Source organism: Lemur catta, chromosome 10 (genome assembly GCF_020740605.2).
Source record: "Lemur catta isolate mLemCat1 chromosome 10, mLemCat1.pri, whole genome shotgun sequence".
Lineage (NCBI taxonomy): Eukaryota > Metazoa > Chordata > Mammalia > Primates > Lemuridae > Lemur > Lemur catta.
The window spans coordinates 83,995,659-84,014,986 of NC_059137.1; the positions used below are offsets into that span (position 1 = coordinate 83,995,659).

The 19,328-nt window shown below is 37.6% G+C and overlaps 1 protein-coding gene across 1 annotated transcript in view; it reads right to left on the minus strand.

Annotated features, from left to right (window-relative positions):
- The window catches only part of LOC123646099 (contactin-associated protein-like 3), a 202,134-nt gene that overhangs the window by 53,269 nt on the left and 129,537 nt on the right, over nucleotides 1-19,328 (minus strand). The window contains exons 10-12 of the mRNA XM_045562762.1: nucleotides 12,268-12,439; nucleotides 8,765-8,871; nucleotides 4,900-5,019 (exon numbers count right to left, since the gene is read on the minus strand). Of these exons, the coding sequence (XP_045418718.1) occupies nucleotides 4,900-5,019; nucleotides 8,765-8,871; nucleotides 12,268-12,439 (399 nt within the window). The remainder of the gene's footprint in view (nucleotides 1-4,899; nucleotides 5,020-8,764; nucleotides 8,872-12,267; nucleotides 12,440-19,328) is intronic.

The window sequence follows — 19,328 nt, forward strand, 5'->3', positions numbered from 1 at the left end:
TTTTTTCTGAAGAGCAGAATAGTCATCTGTGGACATTGTGCGATATATGGTTGTGTTTATAAAATTAGACTCAAGTCACTAACCTTTATGTTATCAGTAGTGAAAGCCTCAAGGAAGAACACAGATAATTGTTAACGTTTCTCTAATTGTCCATAATTTATTTTAATAGGTTATAAGCATATTGGAGCTGGGATGGATCTTAAAGAGCCTCTAATGTAACCCCTATAATATATTTATGAAGAAAAGCCTAAAAATTTTAAGTAATCATTATAATGAAAAAGCACATACGTTATGATCCCTATAGTTTGAATCCTGAATTGGACCTGAGGAAATTAATTTTAACAGTGGCTAAATGTGGCAAGGGTTTCAGAGGTGTGGTTTAGCCAGACACAACATGTATGTTCTGACTCACTGGAGCCTGTCTCATTGGCCTACAAGAGGGGTGACTATTAGGTCAGCAGTCCCCAACCTTTCTGGCACCAGGGACCCACTTCATGGAAGACAGTTCTTCCACAGATGGGGGTGCAGGAGGCGGGGGGAAGCGGAGCTCAGATAGTGATGCGCAGCCTGGTTCCTAACAGGCCACGGACCTGTACCAGGCTGTGGCCCAGGGGTTGGGGCCCACAGTATTAGGTGATCGCTCAAATGAATATCCAATTTAGAAAATTGTGAACTAAAATAAAATCTTAATCTCCCCCTAGCTGAATGGACCCCTTCTTGGCCAAGGGGACCCCAGAAATAACCTAAAGCTGAGTTGCTGGCCATGAGAAGGGAGGTCAGACATGCCCCCTCATGCCCCCTCATGCCCCCTTCCCTTCTTGGAGATGTCCTTTTTAACTCATTGACAGGCCTAGGGCTATGCAAGCCAAAGCTTAAACCACACCTGCAGGTCATCCATTTACTTAATAGTAAAGTTTGGCACCAGGGACTGGTTTCATAGAAGATAATTTTTCCATGGAGGGGGTGGGGAGAGCGGGCGTGGAGGAGGATAGGCATAGCTTAGGCAGTGATGCCAGTGATGGGGAGCAGCTGTAAATACAGATGAAGCTTTCCTCACCCACCGCTCACCTCCTGCTGTGTGGCCCAGTTCCGAACAGGCCATGGACTGGTACTGGTCCTAGGCCTGGGGGTGGGGGACTGCAGACTTAACAGATCGCTTGAGTCTGGGTATATATTCCATGGCTTGTCTCTGATTAACAGACTTCCTTATCTTAACTTAAAACATTCCAAGGCTTTAGACAAAGCTTCATTTCTTTAAGAGATTACAAATCAAAGAATCCGTATACCCACCTATAACCTGTAATGCCCCACTTCAAGATGTCCTATCTTTTTGGGACCAAAGCAATGTATACCTTCCATGTATTAATTTATGACTTTATGTGTAGTTTGTCTCCCTAAAATGTATAAAGCCAAACTGTAACCCAACCACAGCAAGACCACTTACTCAAGGCTTCTTGGGCATGACTCCAGGCCACAGTCACTCATACTTGGCACAGAATAAACCTTTTTAAATTATTTTACAGAGTTTGGGTTGATGCAATTAAGCTAATTTAACTTCATGACTGATTGGGATTAGTAGCACAGATGCTCCTCCATTTACAATGGGGTTGCATCTCAATATACCCACAGTAGGTTGAAAATATCGTAAGTGAAAAATGCATTTAATACACTTAGCCTAGTCTACTTTAAATGTGCTCAGAACAAGTACATTAGCCTACAGTTGGGCACAGTCATCTAACACAATGATATCATACAATAAAGTGTTGAATATCTAATGTAATTTATTGAATACTATACTGAAAGTGAAAAACAACAGTCAGATGGGTCCTTGAAGTATGGTTTCTACTGAATGTGTATTGCTTTCACATCACAACGTTGAAAAATTATAGGTGGAGCGATCAGAAATTGGGGACCATCCACATTTAAATAATAAAATGTGCTCAACATAGCATATGAATCCCCAGCATCTAGTATGCCCATTCCCATGTGCCCAGGAAGAAAAAAGACAGTAAGATCCATCAAGATCCACAGTGCTCTGATGTTAGGTGCACACACATTAAGGATTATCTCTTTTTGGAGGACCAACCCCTTTGTCTGAGAAAGAGTTTCTTCACTATTCAAGGATAATTTTGCAAGGTACAGAACTCTAAGGCGTTTTTTGTTTTTTTTTTCTTCTTCCAACACTTTAAATATCTCACTCCACTCTTCTTGCTTGCATGGTTTCTGAAGAGAGGTCGGATGGAATACTTACCTTTGCTCCTCTGTAGGTAATGTATTTCTTTTTGTCTGACTTCTTTCGAGATTTTTTCTTTTCCTTTGATTTTCTACAGTTTGAATATATATGCCTACGTGTATTTTTTTGGGGGGGGCACATATACTACCTTAGTTTTCTCTAAACTTTGTGGATCTGTGGTTTGGTGTCTGACATTAATTTGTGGAAATTTTCTGTCATAATTGCTTCAAATATTGCTTATGTTCCTTTCTCTTTTCTCCTTCTAAAATTCTCTTTACACATGTTATACCTTTTATAGTTGTACCACTATTCTCACATGTGATCTCTTTTTTTTTTTTTAAGTCTCTTTACGTCTTTTTGTTTTCTCTTTGCTTTTTAGTTTTGGAAGTTTCTTTTGTGATACCTCCAAGTTAGAGATTCTTTCCTTAGCTGTGTCCAGTCTACTAATGAGCTCATCAAAGATATTCTTCATTTGTGTTACAGAGTTTTTGATCTCTAGCATTCCTTCTTTCTTAGAATTTCTATCTCTCAGCTCACATTGCTCATCTGTTCTTACATGCTGTCTACTTTATCCATTAGAGCTTTTAGCATATTGAGTACAATTGTTTTAAATTCCCTGATAATTCCAACATCCTGCCATGTCTGAGTCTGTTTCTGATGCTTGTTCTGTCTCTTCAAACTGTGTTTTTTGCCTTTTAATATGCCTTGAAATTTTTTCTTGATGGCCAGACACGATGTACTACGTAACAGTAACTTTTGCAAATAGGCCTTTAGTAATGTAAGTAAGATGTGTGGAAGGGAAGCATTCTATAGCCTATTATTAGGTCTCAGTCTTTTAGGGAGCCTGTGCCTCTGGGCTGTGAACTTCACAAGTGCTTCTCATCTCTCAGCCCATGTGGGATCTGATGGCTAGACGGGGCTGGAGTTTGGTATTTCCCTTCCTCCAGGTAGGTTAGGCTCTGAAAAAAAACAGTAGTTTAGGTCCTGGTAAAATATTTTCTCTTGAGGGAAGGCCTTGTTAAGAAGCACAGGATGCTCTGGTGTACTTCAGAGTGGTTCTGGTTCACCTCCCCTTCTGGAAGCATGAACAGCTTTTTCTCCAATGTTCACTGTGAGAACCTTCTCAAGCTTCTAGAGGTGAAACTCACAAAAGTGTGGGGACCCTTCTATGACTGGGTCCCCCGGGAGTTTTTAAGTCTCAGGCTTGTCCACACTGAGAATCCAGCAATTCATCAATTTCAGTTTAGGTTTTCCTACCTTGAGAGTAGAGTCCCCAAAGGTTTTTGCTTATGGGGATAAGTAGTAATTGCATGTATTTGCCTGCCTGGGAGGTAATTTTGAGGGGCAGAGGTTTGTTCTGTGACCTCACTTCTCTGCTGCATCTAAAAAGATTTGTCAGTTTTTCAGCTTGTTCAGCTTTTTCCTTGTTGTAAGCTCCAACCATGCTGGACTGAAACCACAGTTTTTTGAAGGTTATTACCATATATACATTTCAAGCTATTGCAATAGTGGTTTGACTATCACACATTTTATAGTTGTTATTGCTTGATTTGCACAACTAGAGAATATTTTATTGGCTATAGGGCAATGCAACATCTAGACAGAAGGTGACCCTTTCTAGGGAAGAAAAGACACCAGATTTAGTGACTCGTCTGTCATTAACTAGATTTTGTCAGTAGATACTTCTCTAACCAAATTCTGTAAGCTTTGGTTTCCTCATCTTAGAATGATGACCACAAAGTTTCTTCCTGGTTGTGACTTTGGTTGAGTTCTTTGGTTTCTGCCAAGACCACTTTGTGGGGTTTCTCACTTTAAGTTGGTATCTCTTGGCAGGACTTCCATGTTTCTCTATCTTCAGCACATTGTTGCAGGTAGCTCTGAATTTTCCAAACTTCCCCTATGAAGTTTTAATATTTTTTGGCAATCTTTGCCAAAGCATTTTTAATTCCTATGTACTTTCAGCTGTCTGGATTTTTTTTTCTTGATATTTTCTGACCCATTTGACTATTGTCCACATTTATAAAACTTCGGAACCTTTTCTCAGCACAATAGATGAGAACTATTTATTCCATATTTCTACTTTCTGGAGAGTTGGAAGAGCTAGATAATAACAAATTTCTGTAAAAATTTAATTATCTAAGAGACATTTTACTGCAATCTTCTATAATCAAGCTGTATTCGTTTGTAATAATATCTAAACCAGGAGTGGTTTTATAATATCAGATAATCAAAGAATCAAACTACTTCAATTATGAAAAAATTATATGCCACACAAATTACTAAATTATCTAAGATGTACATAAAACATTAATATATATTATTTCTTAGCACTTCTAAAGACCTCTTTTTTTCTAAATTTAGAAAATACGTAAATGATAGAATCAGAGCTTTATATTTTATTGTGATGCATGTGAACAGATGTATTACGAGAAGAGTAAGAGCTGCAGGGATGCCCTGGCAGAGCATCAAATCTAGGTAAACAAAAAATACAAGAAAATTTTGTTGGCAAAAAATTGACAGGTATATATTTAATACATCTACTTAGTAAGTACACAACTATCAAATGGCATGTTTTAATAGCACTGACACAACGTAAGTTTTTCCTAGGTCTATTGTGATCATATATGTAAACAGAAGATAAATGCATTTAGAGGTTATGAACATACCTGTCATATTGCAGTACACAAGAAATGGTCCCAGGGGGCCACTTCCATCTGCGTCAATGTAGTAAAGCCCAGAAGGGTTCCCTTTGTGCTTGTAGGCTTCGCAAGACTGCTCGTAGAGAGCTGAAGGAGAAATGGAATGAATCCCTCAATATTTTTAATTAGTATCCAAAAGGTTTCCATTTCTGAATTACAAACATATGATACATATTATCCAACATCATTTTTTAGTAATGTATATGACATTATATTTGATTAGATGGAAGAAAAAATGACATTTTAAAAACTAAATGCATTTTTATTAACAAAGGAGAAGGAAATTATTCAATATCATTTTTTAGTAATGTATATGACATTATATTTGATTAGATGGAAGAAAAAATGACATTTTAAAAATTAAATGTATTTTTATTAACAAAGAAGGAAATTACCTAGTCAAATATATTTAAATGTTGAATGCTAGAAAGTGCTGAATAAATATTTTGTATATAATATATTCCTATTTGGGGGAAGAAGGATATAGTGTATTGGTGTGGAAAAATGAAGATGTGGTTGCAATGGGAATGTGACACCATCTTCAATACAGTCTTTTGGTAATGTCTGGAGATTATGTTTTCTCTACATAAATGTTTTCTTTTGCTTTTAAGCAGTGAGGCATGAAAATTCTGAAGTACAGTGTAAAAGATTTGAAAAGGTATTATAGGGAAACCTGTGAATCTGAATCCCAGGTGCTGCTGAAGCATGAGTCTTTTCAAACTTGTAGCAACTATACTTCAGAGTAAAGTGCTGTAACATTAGTTTTAACATAACTAAATAATCTGGTATTATCCAATAAGCATGCTGTAAAGTATTTTAAATTATGCAGTAATTATACCCTTGGCTTACTTAAAAGCAAGCTACAAATAAGTATTTTAAAGAGATAAATATAATTTACAACTGGCAAACTCTCTTCATTAGAAAATATTTAAAATTGATTTGAAAAAGAAGTTCACTAAAGTATTCTGCACATGACAATTCAAGACAATTGAAATTCAAAACAGGAGCGAAAAAAATTCCTTGAAAGATGTTCCTATATAATGTTAACTTATTCTGAAATAATTGAATATTTTTATTGTGAAAGTAAATGCCTTACCAAGTGCAAGGTATGGAATTAACATCTGTGGGTTATGGCCATGTTAATGCCTAGCGGAAGTTTACAAGGAAGATTAGCAGGGGAACTCGCTGGCTGGCAGGCAAGCACACATTGAAGAAGCAGAAGGATGATAATGGCTCCTGGAAGAAGCTACGTGAGGGACACCAGCCTTGTTGGACCCTCTCATTAAAGCCATAAGTACCAGCCTCACCTGTATCAGCACATTTTGGCATCTGTACCGACGAGGTTGGGGAGGACAGAGTGAACGGATGAAATATAAGGAAAAAGAAGCCATCATATGGGAAAGAGAAGGGAAAATATTTATGCCATTATATAAGAAGGACATTTATACCTTGACTGAATTATCCACACTTACTTTCATAAATAGTCATTGAAAAAATGTTTTCAAACACTTAAGGCAAAACCCAAAGACAGGCATGAGAGTTATTTTTCTCTCATTTCACCAATTAAGAGATTTAGAGAACTGTTTCTTTGCAAGAAAAAAATCTTAAAACTAAATGACCTTAATGTAAATGTGACCAATTGTGAAACAAGAGTTGTTCCACAATAAATTGCCCCAAATCAATGGTGTTCCTTTCACAATTTCATAGATGGAGACCTAATAGGATGGATTGCCTTTTTGTAATTCTTTACTTTTTTTTTGTCACTCATTATATATTTACTTAAGTAGAAACATATATTTATAAATGCCTAATAGATTCACTCAAATTAATAACAATGGTTAGATTTGGGGTACAGGGTAGGTTTACATAGGGAACAAATATCGAGGGGATGATTAGGAGAACTTTTGCTTTATGTGAATTGTTTGACTTTTTAAATGACAATGTAGACATGTACTAACTGTATAATTGTCCAAAACAAAAGTAGCCTATTATAACTAGGTGCGGCAATCTAGCCTCATGGTCAGTGGCTTGGTAAAATTCCATCTTTGCTTGGAGCATCTGTTTGAAAACCACAACAGAGTCAACCCAATTATGAGATCAGATTAACATTTGAAATTCTTCTTTTTTCAATCTTCTGATATTTTCCTTCGGAATTGTGTGGAGTTGTGTTTTGATTACAGTGAATAACCATGCATTAACATGACTCATTCATCAAATGCAACATGTAAGAGATGACGCGGGGTACGGTGGAGGACACAAAGGGGTTGTCTAACAACACACCGGATGAGGCATCTGCTTTGTGTAAATACTCTGTTCGAAAGATGGAAGACACACAGAAGTACAAGATCTAGTCCCTGCACCAGCTCTGTGACCTTCTCAAGACATTCAGCCTCTGGTTTTAGAGGCCACTCAACTCCTAGAAAAAGTGGAATGGTTTAGAGACAAAAACCCTTTTAGTACTAAGATCATGCTTGACATTTTAATCCGTAACAGAGTTGGCCATGGACTGTCTCCTTTTTTGCCCAGATCTTTTGTAGAACATCAGAGCTGGGATTCTCATTTAGCTTCATTTGCATGTGTAAAGTGAGTTTTAAAAATCCCAACTTTGCCTTCCTTCTATAGTTTTTGTGAAAATCAAATTAAATAAGTCTCACGGAAGAGTTCTTAAAAGTTTCACGTGGGACCTCAGTGTGAGCAAGTCAGTGGTAGGACTGAGGACTTTGTATCTTACTCTGTTTTCCTGAAGAGGTCGATCAAATGGCATGGCCTTTAAAATACACAGAAGATGATTCTTCAGTAAAGACAGGTGGTTTTTAATACAGGAGAGGCAGTGGAGAAGCGTTATAATACAATATCCCTTGGACGTTGTTCTCATACTTCACTGAACATCAGAAGCACATGGAGGGTTGGTTAAAACAGACTTCTGGGCCCCATCCCCACAGATTCTGATTCAGTAGGTTTGGTGAGACCTGAGATTCCTGACTGTAACAAGTTCCCCGGTGGTTCTGATGCTCACTGGGCTGAGGAGCACCCTTCAGGCATCCTGAAGCCAACTTCCTTAGCTCAGCTCCTTATTACGCTACCAACTAGCTGGGGGTCGAGTTACTTAACCTCCTTCTGTCCTCAACTCTTTCATGAAGATAATAATAGTACTTTCTTCCTGGAGCTGCTTTAGGGTTAAGGGAGTAAATATATGCAAAGCACTAGAAGAGGACAGGCATATTTAAGTACTCAATAAATGTATGCTTTTGTAATTATTAACTTTGCAATCATCATCAAAGAAAATCACAGTTGTAAGAGACTTTAAAGATCCTCTAGTTTCTAGCTGATATCTAATTGCCTCTTCTTAAACCTTACCATGTAGCGTTCCCATTCGGTGATTTTTAAAAAAAAAATCTATAATATTATTACATTTAACATTGATAGCCTCGCAACTGATTGTTTTTTCATCTTTCTTTGACTGAAAAGATTCTGAGAATTAAAAGTATGTATCAACTCAAGCAATGGAACAAGGTGTTATATCATGCATTCTTGATTTAATTTAATGTTTACCCTTGACTGTATCTCATTTTCCTATACTTATTTTCTCATTTCTTGCCGGCTTCTTTCTTCTTCCCTATTTAGTACTACATGTGTCTGTGCACTACCTTCACACCCTTGTATTAAATGAGTTGGAGGATTAAAAATAAATGAGAAATTAATTAGGTGCTAAAATATCTCATCTGGTGTGTTCGCATGATTTCAAATATCCAGATACACATCAACAACTAATGGAAATGAAAATGACAAAGAAATCATAATGGAAACGAGAACAATAAGGCTTGAGGCTTACAGGAATGGCAGGTCTCGCCCGTGTAGCCTGTGCCTAGACAGTCACAGGAGAAGGTGTCCCATGACTGGGAACATTCACCTCCATGCTCACAGTAGCTGGGCAAGCACCTAAAAGAAAACAGATACAACTACTATTTCCCTTTTTCAATCATCATAAGTGTTTATTTACTAAAAATAGATTAATGTGACAAAACAGCATATATCTGAAAATTCCATATGACATGCAATTACTGGGTCTGCCATCAGTGATGGCAGACCCAGTAATTGTTCTCTGATCATACTGATAAATTTTAGATAAATATATCCACGAGCATGCAGCTGATTATTATGTATGTGTGACAGCTGAATTTTCAACATCATATTTTTCTTTTTGCCCCAAGTGACACAATGATACTTCACATGTGGCTAGCAAAGTGAATTACATACATAAAATTATAAAATTTGTCATGCTCCATTACTACATTGTGGGCATTTTTAAAAGAAAGTAGGGGAGGCAGGGAGGGAGAGACCGGGGAGGAGAATGGAATGGGAGCATCTCAGTCACATAGTAACATAGATTCAGGAATTTGAAGAACATTTAATTTAGGTCATCTTGTTGTCACCTTTTAGATTTAAAAGGAGCAATCTAGTTATTGGAAGACGTAATACTGTTAAGATGTCAATACTACCCGAAGCAATCCACATACGGATTCAATGCAATGCCTATCAAAATCCCAATGGCTTTTTAAAATTTTTTTTGCAGAAAGAGAAAAATCCATCCTAAAATTTATAGGGAATTTCAAAGGACCCAGAAGAGTTAAAATAACCCTGAGAAAGAGCAAAGGTCGAGGTCTCACACTTCCAGAGTTCCCTGGACTCTGCTGCCCCCGCTGTGAAGCTGGGCGGCTGTCCCCGCCCGCCTGGCTCTGGGATCACCGGGAGGCACGGGGAGGGCGCGCCAGGAACAACCAGCCGGACGCCCGCCTGGGCGCCTCTCCCCACCTCTGCATCGAGCCAGCGGGGTTGGCTCCGGCCTCTGCCTGCCTCCTCCTGCTGAGAACGGGGCGAAGGCCGCAAGAGGGAGAGAAGGGCTAAAGGCCGCTGACCTTCCGTGCGGCCCGGCCCTGGCAGGGAGGCTGTGAGGGGGGCGGCAAAGGCCTAGGGGGGCCCGGGGGTGGGGTGGGGGTGCGAGCCGGGCCCTGCAGGCCGGGCCCAGAGCAGCGGCGGGAGAGGCTGCAAGGTTGTGATCGGAGGAGAAAGGCCGGGGCGGGGAGCTGGGGTGTGGAGGTGACACGAAGCCCCAAGGGCCTGTGTTTGGTCCCTTCAGGGATCCCCTGAGGGGCACCGAAGGGCTGGGCAGAAGAGACCACAGCCCCCCTGGCCTGCCGATGCCTCCAACACCCCACCATCTTGGCTCCCCTGTAATGCCTGCCCCAAGCTTGGGGTCAAGACTTTGACTAATTACATGAGGTTAATGAGAGTTTAGTCTGCTTTCGGAGAAGAATCGTTAGGGACAATCAGAATCCCAACTTCTCAAATGTTTCAAGGGCCCCAATGCATGACAAAGCCTGTGTGGCCTGACCTAAAGGGGACCCTGGGCAGGGAGGAGGGGTGGGAGTGACTGGTGAGGGTGGCTGACAGGCTGCGGTGGGGGAGACCCACTTCAGTGTCACTTTTTTTTTTTTAAAAAAAAGCAGCTGTTCCTCTTCTTCCTCCTCCTCTTCCTCCTCCTTCTTAACCTAATGGGACATCTTAAGAGCATACCTGACTTGAAGATTCCACAATTTTTAAAAAAAGATTAAAAACCATTGCTGTTTGATATCAACAGGGTTAGTGTAATTTTACTTAAAAATATTTTGGAATCAGGCCTCTTACATGGTCAAGAGAATATCAACAAGTATTTGCTAATTTTTCTCAACTAAATGCAGTATGGATTAGGAAACATTTACATGTAGTAAAGTAGAGGACGCAGCCAGCACAGAGGGGACCTGCGCAGGGGGAGGTCAGGGGGAGGGCAGGTGCGGAGGGCGACCAGACGGAGGTCCCCCTGCTCAAGGGGATCCAGGCGGCAACGCAGCAGAAGCCCCAAGGGAAACTCTGTCACGTGGCATATAGGGCAAAGGTAAGACCAGGCTTTTTCACCTAAAGATCATAGCAGTCTGATGTAACGGGTGATTTTGGAAGTTGAAACCTGTCCAAACATAAAACTGTCATAGTTGTGGCTCTGTCATCCACAGTGCCAATTACCTATTTTTTGCTTAGCCTAAAATTTTGATTAAAAAGGATCACTTCATACTCCCATATTTGTCCCTAGGTAGGATTTTTAGGTTTGGTATTTGAATGACATATATTTCTATTTTGTGAATTAAAATAGTTTTTTGTTTGTTTGTTTGTTTTTAACAACAACGAAAAGCTAATAGATGTTTACAGGCCTATTTTCCGGATACTTAAAAGTGAATTTTCAGCATTTTTAGGATTTGCAACCTGAATATAAGGAAAGTAGCAAAGGCCTGAGCCAAGAATTCTATTCCCAAGGCCAACAGTGAGAGTTATTGGGCAAATTCTTACTTTATACACCCCTCATCTTTGAATTAATTTTTTTCTACAAATCAACAAACTGTTCACAGGGGAAAATTAATTGATGTTGAATAAATAAAGTTCATATGAGTGAATTTTTTTACTTAATAGGAATTATGTTCTTTTAATACATCACTAAGTATGGTTTGTAAATTACAACCTGTTTAGCTGGAGATGATAACTTGACAGTTTAGAATTGACTAACACAAAGAAGAAGAAAAGTTTTGAAAGGTCTACCATACGTAGAAATATCTTTTTAATTTTTTAATCTGTAGCGCTTGCCTATTTGTTGAAAGTAGATACCAGAGGGATGGCACTAAGGCATATCATAAGAGAAATGTTGCTTGTCCAGGTGTGAATCTGTATTTCCTTTCATCCAAAATCATTATAAATATTAATATATGGCACATCTGGCAGTGTAACTGTGGTTATAATAATTTTTATAAACTAAATGTCTTGTCTTCTCCATATTTCATTGAGTCTATATCATTATGCACATATAGTCATCCGTCTCTTGCGGTTCAAACTTTCCTAGAAGGACACATCGCTTTTTATTTTCTCTGCAGAAGGGGCAGTATTGGGTGGCTAACGAGGAGCAGCAACCTGTCGAGTTCTGGTGCGCAGGAAAGTATCATCCATCTGACGGGGGTAGGGTTGCAAAAGCTGGTTGATAACCATGGACTGAGTAACCTGCGATCATACTGAGTTAAAATTCATAAGGTATATATCTTCTAATAAAATACTATCATTTGAAAAATACTATTTATTCAATTAAAGATTGCAGTTTTCTAATACTCATTGAAAATATGACTATTTCATTCCCTCTGGAAGGATAATGGAAAAAAAGGAGAGAGTGAAATGCTTTATTTTCCAGCTGTCTACCATTAAAAAACAAACAAACAAAACTTTGAAAACAGGTATGCTAAGATGACCTAAGATCGCGCTTACCTGTCTGTGATGCCGCACGAGTCTATCTGGAGATCACCGAAACGCCCCAGCGCCCCCTGCTGTACCGAGATGGGATCCACCGCTGTGTCCCCAATGGAAATGAGCCTCAGGCAGCCCTGAAACCCCTGCAGGGGACCTTTACATCCAGAGCCAGAGCTGTTGTCGGGACAACCTGAATATGGAGACACAAACACAGGACAAAAGCAGCAACTATGACCACACTATTCCAGAGTACTTATCATACGAAGACTGCTGCTTCCCCTTGTTTACAGACACCTGAGGAACGGACTTGGACACGCTGTGACAGGCAGGGCTGCACCAGTCACTAGAGAGGTGGGGAGGAACACAAGTTAGGGTAGATCAAAGTAAGATAATACCTGGAATTGAGAATAAAAAGTATGGCGGAAAATTAAGATTTAAAATTCCTACAACAGGAATTATTGTACATCCAAGTGAAGAGAAGTTTTTCTTTTTTATTATTTTTTTAATTATGATTTTGATAGTTTTAAGGATACAAGTGGTTTTGGTTACATGGATGAATTGTATAGTGGTGATGCCTGGGTGTTTAGTGTACCCATCCCCCGAATAGTGTACGTTGCACCAATAGTTAGTTTTTCTCCCCACGTTCCCCTCTCAGCCTCCCTACTGCTGAGTCTCCAGTGTCCCTTGTACCACTCTGCCCCGCGTGCCCACACCTTAGCTCCCACCTATAAGTGAGAACATGAGGTGTTTGGTTTTCTATTCCTGTGTTCCTTCAGTTAGGATGAAGGCCTCCAATTCCATCCAAGTTGCTGCAAAAAACATGATTTCATCCCTTTTTTGACTGACTAGTATTCCATTGTGCATATATACCACTTTTCTATATCCAGTCATGCTGATGGACACTTAGGTTGATTCCATATCTTTGCTATTGTGAATAGTGCTGCCATAACCATACTACTGCAGGTATCTTTTATATATATTGATTTATTTCACTTTGGGTAGATATCTAGTAGTGGGATTGCTGGATAGAATGGTAGATCTACTTTTAGTTTTTTGAGAATTCTACATACTGTTTTCCATAGAGGTTTTCTTAATTTACATTCCTTCCAACAATGTATGAGTGTTCCCTTTTCACTGCATTAGTGCCGACATGTATTGTCTTTTGACTTTTTAATAATGGCCATTCTGATAGGAGTAAGGTAGTATCTCATTGTGACTTTAATTTGCATTTCCCTGATGATTAATGATGTTGAGCATTTTTTCATACGTTTCCTGGTCATTTGTATATCTTTTTGAAAAAGGTCTGTTCATGCCTTTTGCCCATTTTTAATGGGGTTAGTTTTTAAATCTCATCTAAAAATAATAATGCATTTTAATGTCATGTAGCATAAGTGAAAGAAATTAAAATGGAGGTTAAATTAAAATAACTGAAAGCACAGCACATATTTAGGATATACTGGATTTGTGAAGTGTGACAAATGCTACTTAAAAAATGTAGTTGGGTTCTCCCACTTACCGAAAACATGTTAACTATCTACCCCTGTAGGTGTTTTTATCTGTTGTGATGTGTGTGCATTTGGGAATATTTAAAAACATATTTTTAATACTGATTAGGTGGAAATACGTAGATTTAATTTTCTAGTAATAATTTTTTTTTGTATTACGTGCTTTAGTGAAATATATCACCAAAGACTAAATTCTAATGCTAACAACTTAACAACCCCAAAAGTAGTGTAACTGCACCAGACCAATCTGGCTCAACTTGTCTGTAACAAAGTCTTGAGTTGCTTTTCACTTGCTATGGGTCCCCAGGTCACCTGAGCATGCTCAGATGAACCAAGTCCACAACCACGGGCGGAACCCAAGTGCTTGGTCTGAGGAGCAGTGACTGAATTAAGAACTGGAGACCCCATGGCAGAATCCAGGATCCAGTCAGATCAAGCCCTGGCATCACTCCGTGGCAGGACCCAGTGCGATCGCACCTCGTTACCCTACACTTACAAATCCCAACGCAGCCGCCAGCTCAGGGAGACAGCTTTGAGCGTTTTCTCCCGTGTCCTTTCTAGTCGATTCACAGCAAAGCTTTTCTTTTCTCAAAACCTGGTGCCATGGTATTGGTTCTATGTGCATCGGGCAGTGAGCCCATTGATTGCTCGGTAACAGTAACAGAACCCACCACACTGTTATGGTACGTAATGATAAAAAATGAGCAGTTTAGAATGTTCTAGAAATAGAAATAAAATAGACATTTGATTATTTCATCTCATCACAACCATTAACTAATTTCACCTAAATTATGTTGAGGATAAGAAAACAATAGCCCAAAATGAAGGCCTCAGAAGCAAAAGTTTTCCTCTGACTTTTGCCTGCCCTCCTGTCTCCCAGTTCCATTCTCCCCTGACGCTAACTATAGACACTAGAATCCCTCTTCCCCAAGGCAGGTAGAAACCAGAACTCCTTTTCCCCTAAGCCAGCCATAAAGCCTAAAAACATTACTCTAACTTTCTCTCTGCCTTTCCGTGTAAAAACTGGGCAGAAGAAATTATCTGACCTATCTTCTTTGGCCCTGCCGAGAGGCTCTGCCCAACACCCAGAAGGAAGGAAGCACGCTCAGAGAGGCCAAGAAGAATCTAGACAGACAGGCCTTGCTGGGTTTCCTTAGTCTATTAGCATGAGATCACACCCTTTTTGCCCAGTCATATTTCTACATGGCTGTCCACACTTTGTTGAACCTAAACATAAAAATGGACAAATTCCCCTGTATCTTTGGGTCTTCATTCTGAAGGCTTCCTTGTATACATGAAATAAATTTATATGCCTTTTTGCCAATTAATCTGTATTTAACCAGTTGATTTTTCAGCAAACCTTCAGAGGGCCAAGGAATTGGGCCCTATAATAACAAACAGCAATGCTTACAACCTTGTTTGCCTTTATGGGCTTTTCAGAAGGGCAATACTTTTATACGAAGTATAGGTGAGGGATGACTTTGACCTAAATTAAGCAATATTACCTCCACATCAGTGCAAGCCTACATTAATAGAAAAGTGGAGACTTGAACTTGCTACCACCCTCTATGAGCTACAGTATATAACCTAATAATGGAACTTGGATTCAAAGTTTGCAAAATGAGTAAGGAAAAGAAAAAGAGCACAATAATTGTAAAGTGCCTTTTTATTTAAAGACAGCTGTTTGGAGAGTCATATTAATACAAAATAAAATTACAAGTCATTTGTCTACATCAGATGTCTACAAGTTTTCTGTAAAATGTCAGATAGTAAATATTTTAGGTTTTGTGGGTCTCAAATGGTCTCTGTTGCATATTCTTCTTTTTTTATTTTTTACAATCCTTTAAAAATATGAAACAATTTTTTGCTTGGGCCTATATAATAACAAGCCACGCATGAGCTATGGTTTGTCTACCACTTATCTAAGTAAATACTTAATTTTAGTATACACACATGAAAGAGGTACCTCATTTCATAATGGCTTAATGCCAAAAACATCATAAATTGAATTAGTAATTAACTTAATTGTATATTTTGAAATGTTTGTTTTTGAAAATTTTATTTTTTGCCTTATATTTAAAAAGAAGCTTGCTTATGTTGATTCCACATTCTTTCTTTCAAACTTGTGGATATAATTTCTTACTTTATTTTTCCAATCATCTAAATATTAGGTATTAAAGGATGATTACAATACATCAGTATTTATCACTTGGGGTTTGAGTTCTCTATACTGTTCTGGGTTTTTTAATTAAATGAAAAAAGAAGTATAGAATTTACCCATTATACTTACATGTTTTTCATTGATCTCTCTTTGACCTTATGTTGTTAAACACTAGTACAATTTCAAAAGTATAGGCAATGAAGATTCCTCTTAATGGAATCAATGAAATACCCTTTAATGCCTATACTCTGATTTCGTCGCTAAAAATTCCCATAAAAATTAAATGTTGTGTTTAGATTTCTATTTTAATAGCTGAAGTTTTATCTCTTTTATATTTTAATACTTTCTACTTTATATTTCTAAAATAAAAGCCTCCAACATATTTAAGACTTTTTTTTCTTAGCTTATTGAAACCTTATACATAACCTTACAGAGACTTGGAAGTTGAAAATTTAATGCCATATTTTTTAAAAGCTTGAATGCTGAAATGTTTTATATTGTTATGTTTAAGAAAGAAACATAAGTTTAAATGGTACAGAACCCTCTGAAGGATGGGATAGAAAATATACTTTGTGTAATTCCACTTCATTGCATGCCCTAAACATTAAGGTGATTAAGCCCATTAGGATAAGAACTAAGAAGATATTAATTCAATAAATATTTTTGAGCAATGAATTCTAGCAATATCCACAGTTCTGCTAATATTCCTTTTACCATATGGTATTTCCTGAATACCATAGGAATACCATAGGTTATTCCTAAATAAAATGAATTTAGTAACTCTCTGTTAGGAAACAAACTAAAATAAATCCAGGTGCCCAAGAAAAAGTTATGAAACTTTTAGGCCAAGTTCTAATCATAAAGTACTTCATGTTTTTAGCTATGAAATTGAACAAATAAAGATATTAAGAACCAAGAAAATTTCGACCCAGGTTTGTTTCATTTGTGTAAGCAACTGAGGATGACAAGAAAATGGTCACTTCATGTCATTGCAACAAGAAGGGAACTACAAGAGTCAGCTTCACTACAGAGTTCAGTACTGCATTATTACAAGTTCCCCGTCTGGCAAGGTTTCCCACGAGGAGGATGTGGGGATTGTCCAGATAGCAGTTAATTTTGTCTTCCCAACATCAATACCATCATGCTGCTGTGGTATTGAACAACAGAAAGAGTCCATAAAGTAAACGTAAAATAATTCGACATTCAGTCATCCTCAATTTCAGACAGGAATGCAAACAATGCAAGATATATGCACAACCTTCTAAGTGAAGAGTGCTGATTGAAGAACACTTCAAAAAGATGATGTCTCAGACTAGGAAAAGAAAAAACAAATTGAACAGATGACAGTCCAGAAGAGAAGTCTGCATCTGTGAATTAAACTTTCTACTATAATAAATTTAGTGAGATCTGGAAATCCATGTCCACCAATGATTTGTTCTAAGTCTTTCTCTCAAGTTTTCTTTGGTACAGATAACATATTCCATTTATCTGGCATTAGGAAATTGATGGAGTATTTTCTTCGTTTGTTTTTTAACCTGGTCTATTATTTATTTATTTAAAAACCAGTCCACATTCTTCTCTGAAAAGGATTGCTCTTACACTGATTTAAAATATACAGATGAGTAGGTTAGTTTGTAGGAATGAAATTAGTGTCTGCAGCTGTACATATTTAGGCTATTCTAAATTTGTAAGCTGGTTAGGGAGAAAACACTGTACTTTATTCATCAAACCTCTTTTCTCTGGATGAATATAAAATGACAGTGGAAAAAGAAGAAACATACCAATAAAACGAACTTGTCAGTAAAACTCTATTACAGGATTAATATTAAACTTTTTGTTTCACTTATTAGATTTTTAGTGATGCTATGTTTCATAGGAAACCATATTAACAAAAATATCCCAAGAAGTAAATTTACCAAGAAAATAGAAAAGAGACTTATTATATCTCTTTCAATGCACCGCACAGCATTCAAGAAGAATTTGGATCATGTGATCTTTAACATACTAAAATTAGTAATGAATATTAGCTGAACCAAAGGCAGTTTCTATGTGAAGAAATGATCTATTTCAGGTTCATGTGTATCAGTTCAACTTAACAACCAGCTTATGCTGCTAAAAATGGTGGTTAGATCTGGTATTTCCCAAAGTTTACTGTACAAATGGGTGAATTCAGTTAAATGGCCACACATAAGAAAGATGCAAAAAAATTCACTGGAAAAGAAGACATTTTTGAGAATATTTATAAGAGTAAATTTTATAACAGCAAAAATAAAGTAAAAAATAAAATTTTCTATGAATAGCAAAATGGGACAATAAAACTGATAAAATATAGTATATTCATGTAATAGAATATATACATTTTTTGAGAAAAAAATTAGTAATATTATTCTAAATATACATATATGACCTATTTCACAGTAAAAATGAATAAAATTATGATATTAATAAAAATAACTCAACCATTCATAACATTAGCATATATATAATTTATGGAAATGTGCTCTTGACTAACTGAGCATTATTAAATCTCACATGTAGACTGTTAAACCATAAATGGTGATATGATATTCATAATTTGGCAAATAACTTCCTATAGTCCATTTTATTTGGTATTATTTAAAAAATTGAATGATATTTTCCTTCTTATCCCTCTTGGAGTTTCATAAATCTTTTACTTTTGAAATGATAGGTCTTGGATATATTGCCTTATTTGTTTTTAAAGTAATTTGTTCCTTAGGATTGTTATAAAATCTATCAAGTGTAGCAAATGTCTTGAAACCACTTTGGGCAGACATGCACACCTCAGAATATAAAGAAAGAAAACAATCAGAACTTTGAAGATTGACATTCTCTGCTTTCACAGTTGCTCTGTGGAAGGGTTTTTCTGAGGGATGGTCAATTTTTAGTCAATGGAATTAATAATTTTTGTGCTGACAGCCAATATTAGGAATGAATTTTCCATCCATATTATGCTATTTCCATTATAATTTCAAAATGATTCTACAAAGAAACTAGTAATATGCAAAACTATGCTCATACTATCAGGAAGCAACTCAGACTTCGGTTAGCAAATATACCTTATTATTGACAGAGTTAAATGACATTTCTAGTGACCAAAGACTTGCCCCGTGAGCATCCCACGGAAGATTTATCACACCCTTTCTTAACCTGCCCCCTCCAAGCTCCCTCTCCTAGGCCGCAGCGTTTCCTGGCTGTCCTCAATCACTGAGCTGGCAAATACTCTGTTTGTTACTGTCCGTGAAAGCCTGATGTGCTCCCTAACCTGGTAAACTGTTTCACTGCATTATCACTTGGCAATAAAAAGAAGTTGCAATAACTGATTGAGTTACACTATTAGTCACTTTGGGCAAAACATGGCCTTTCTTTTGGGCAGTGGGAAATCAATAAGACGG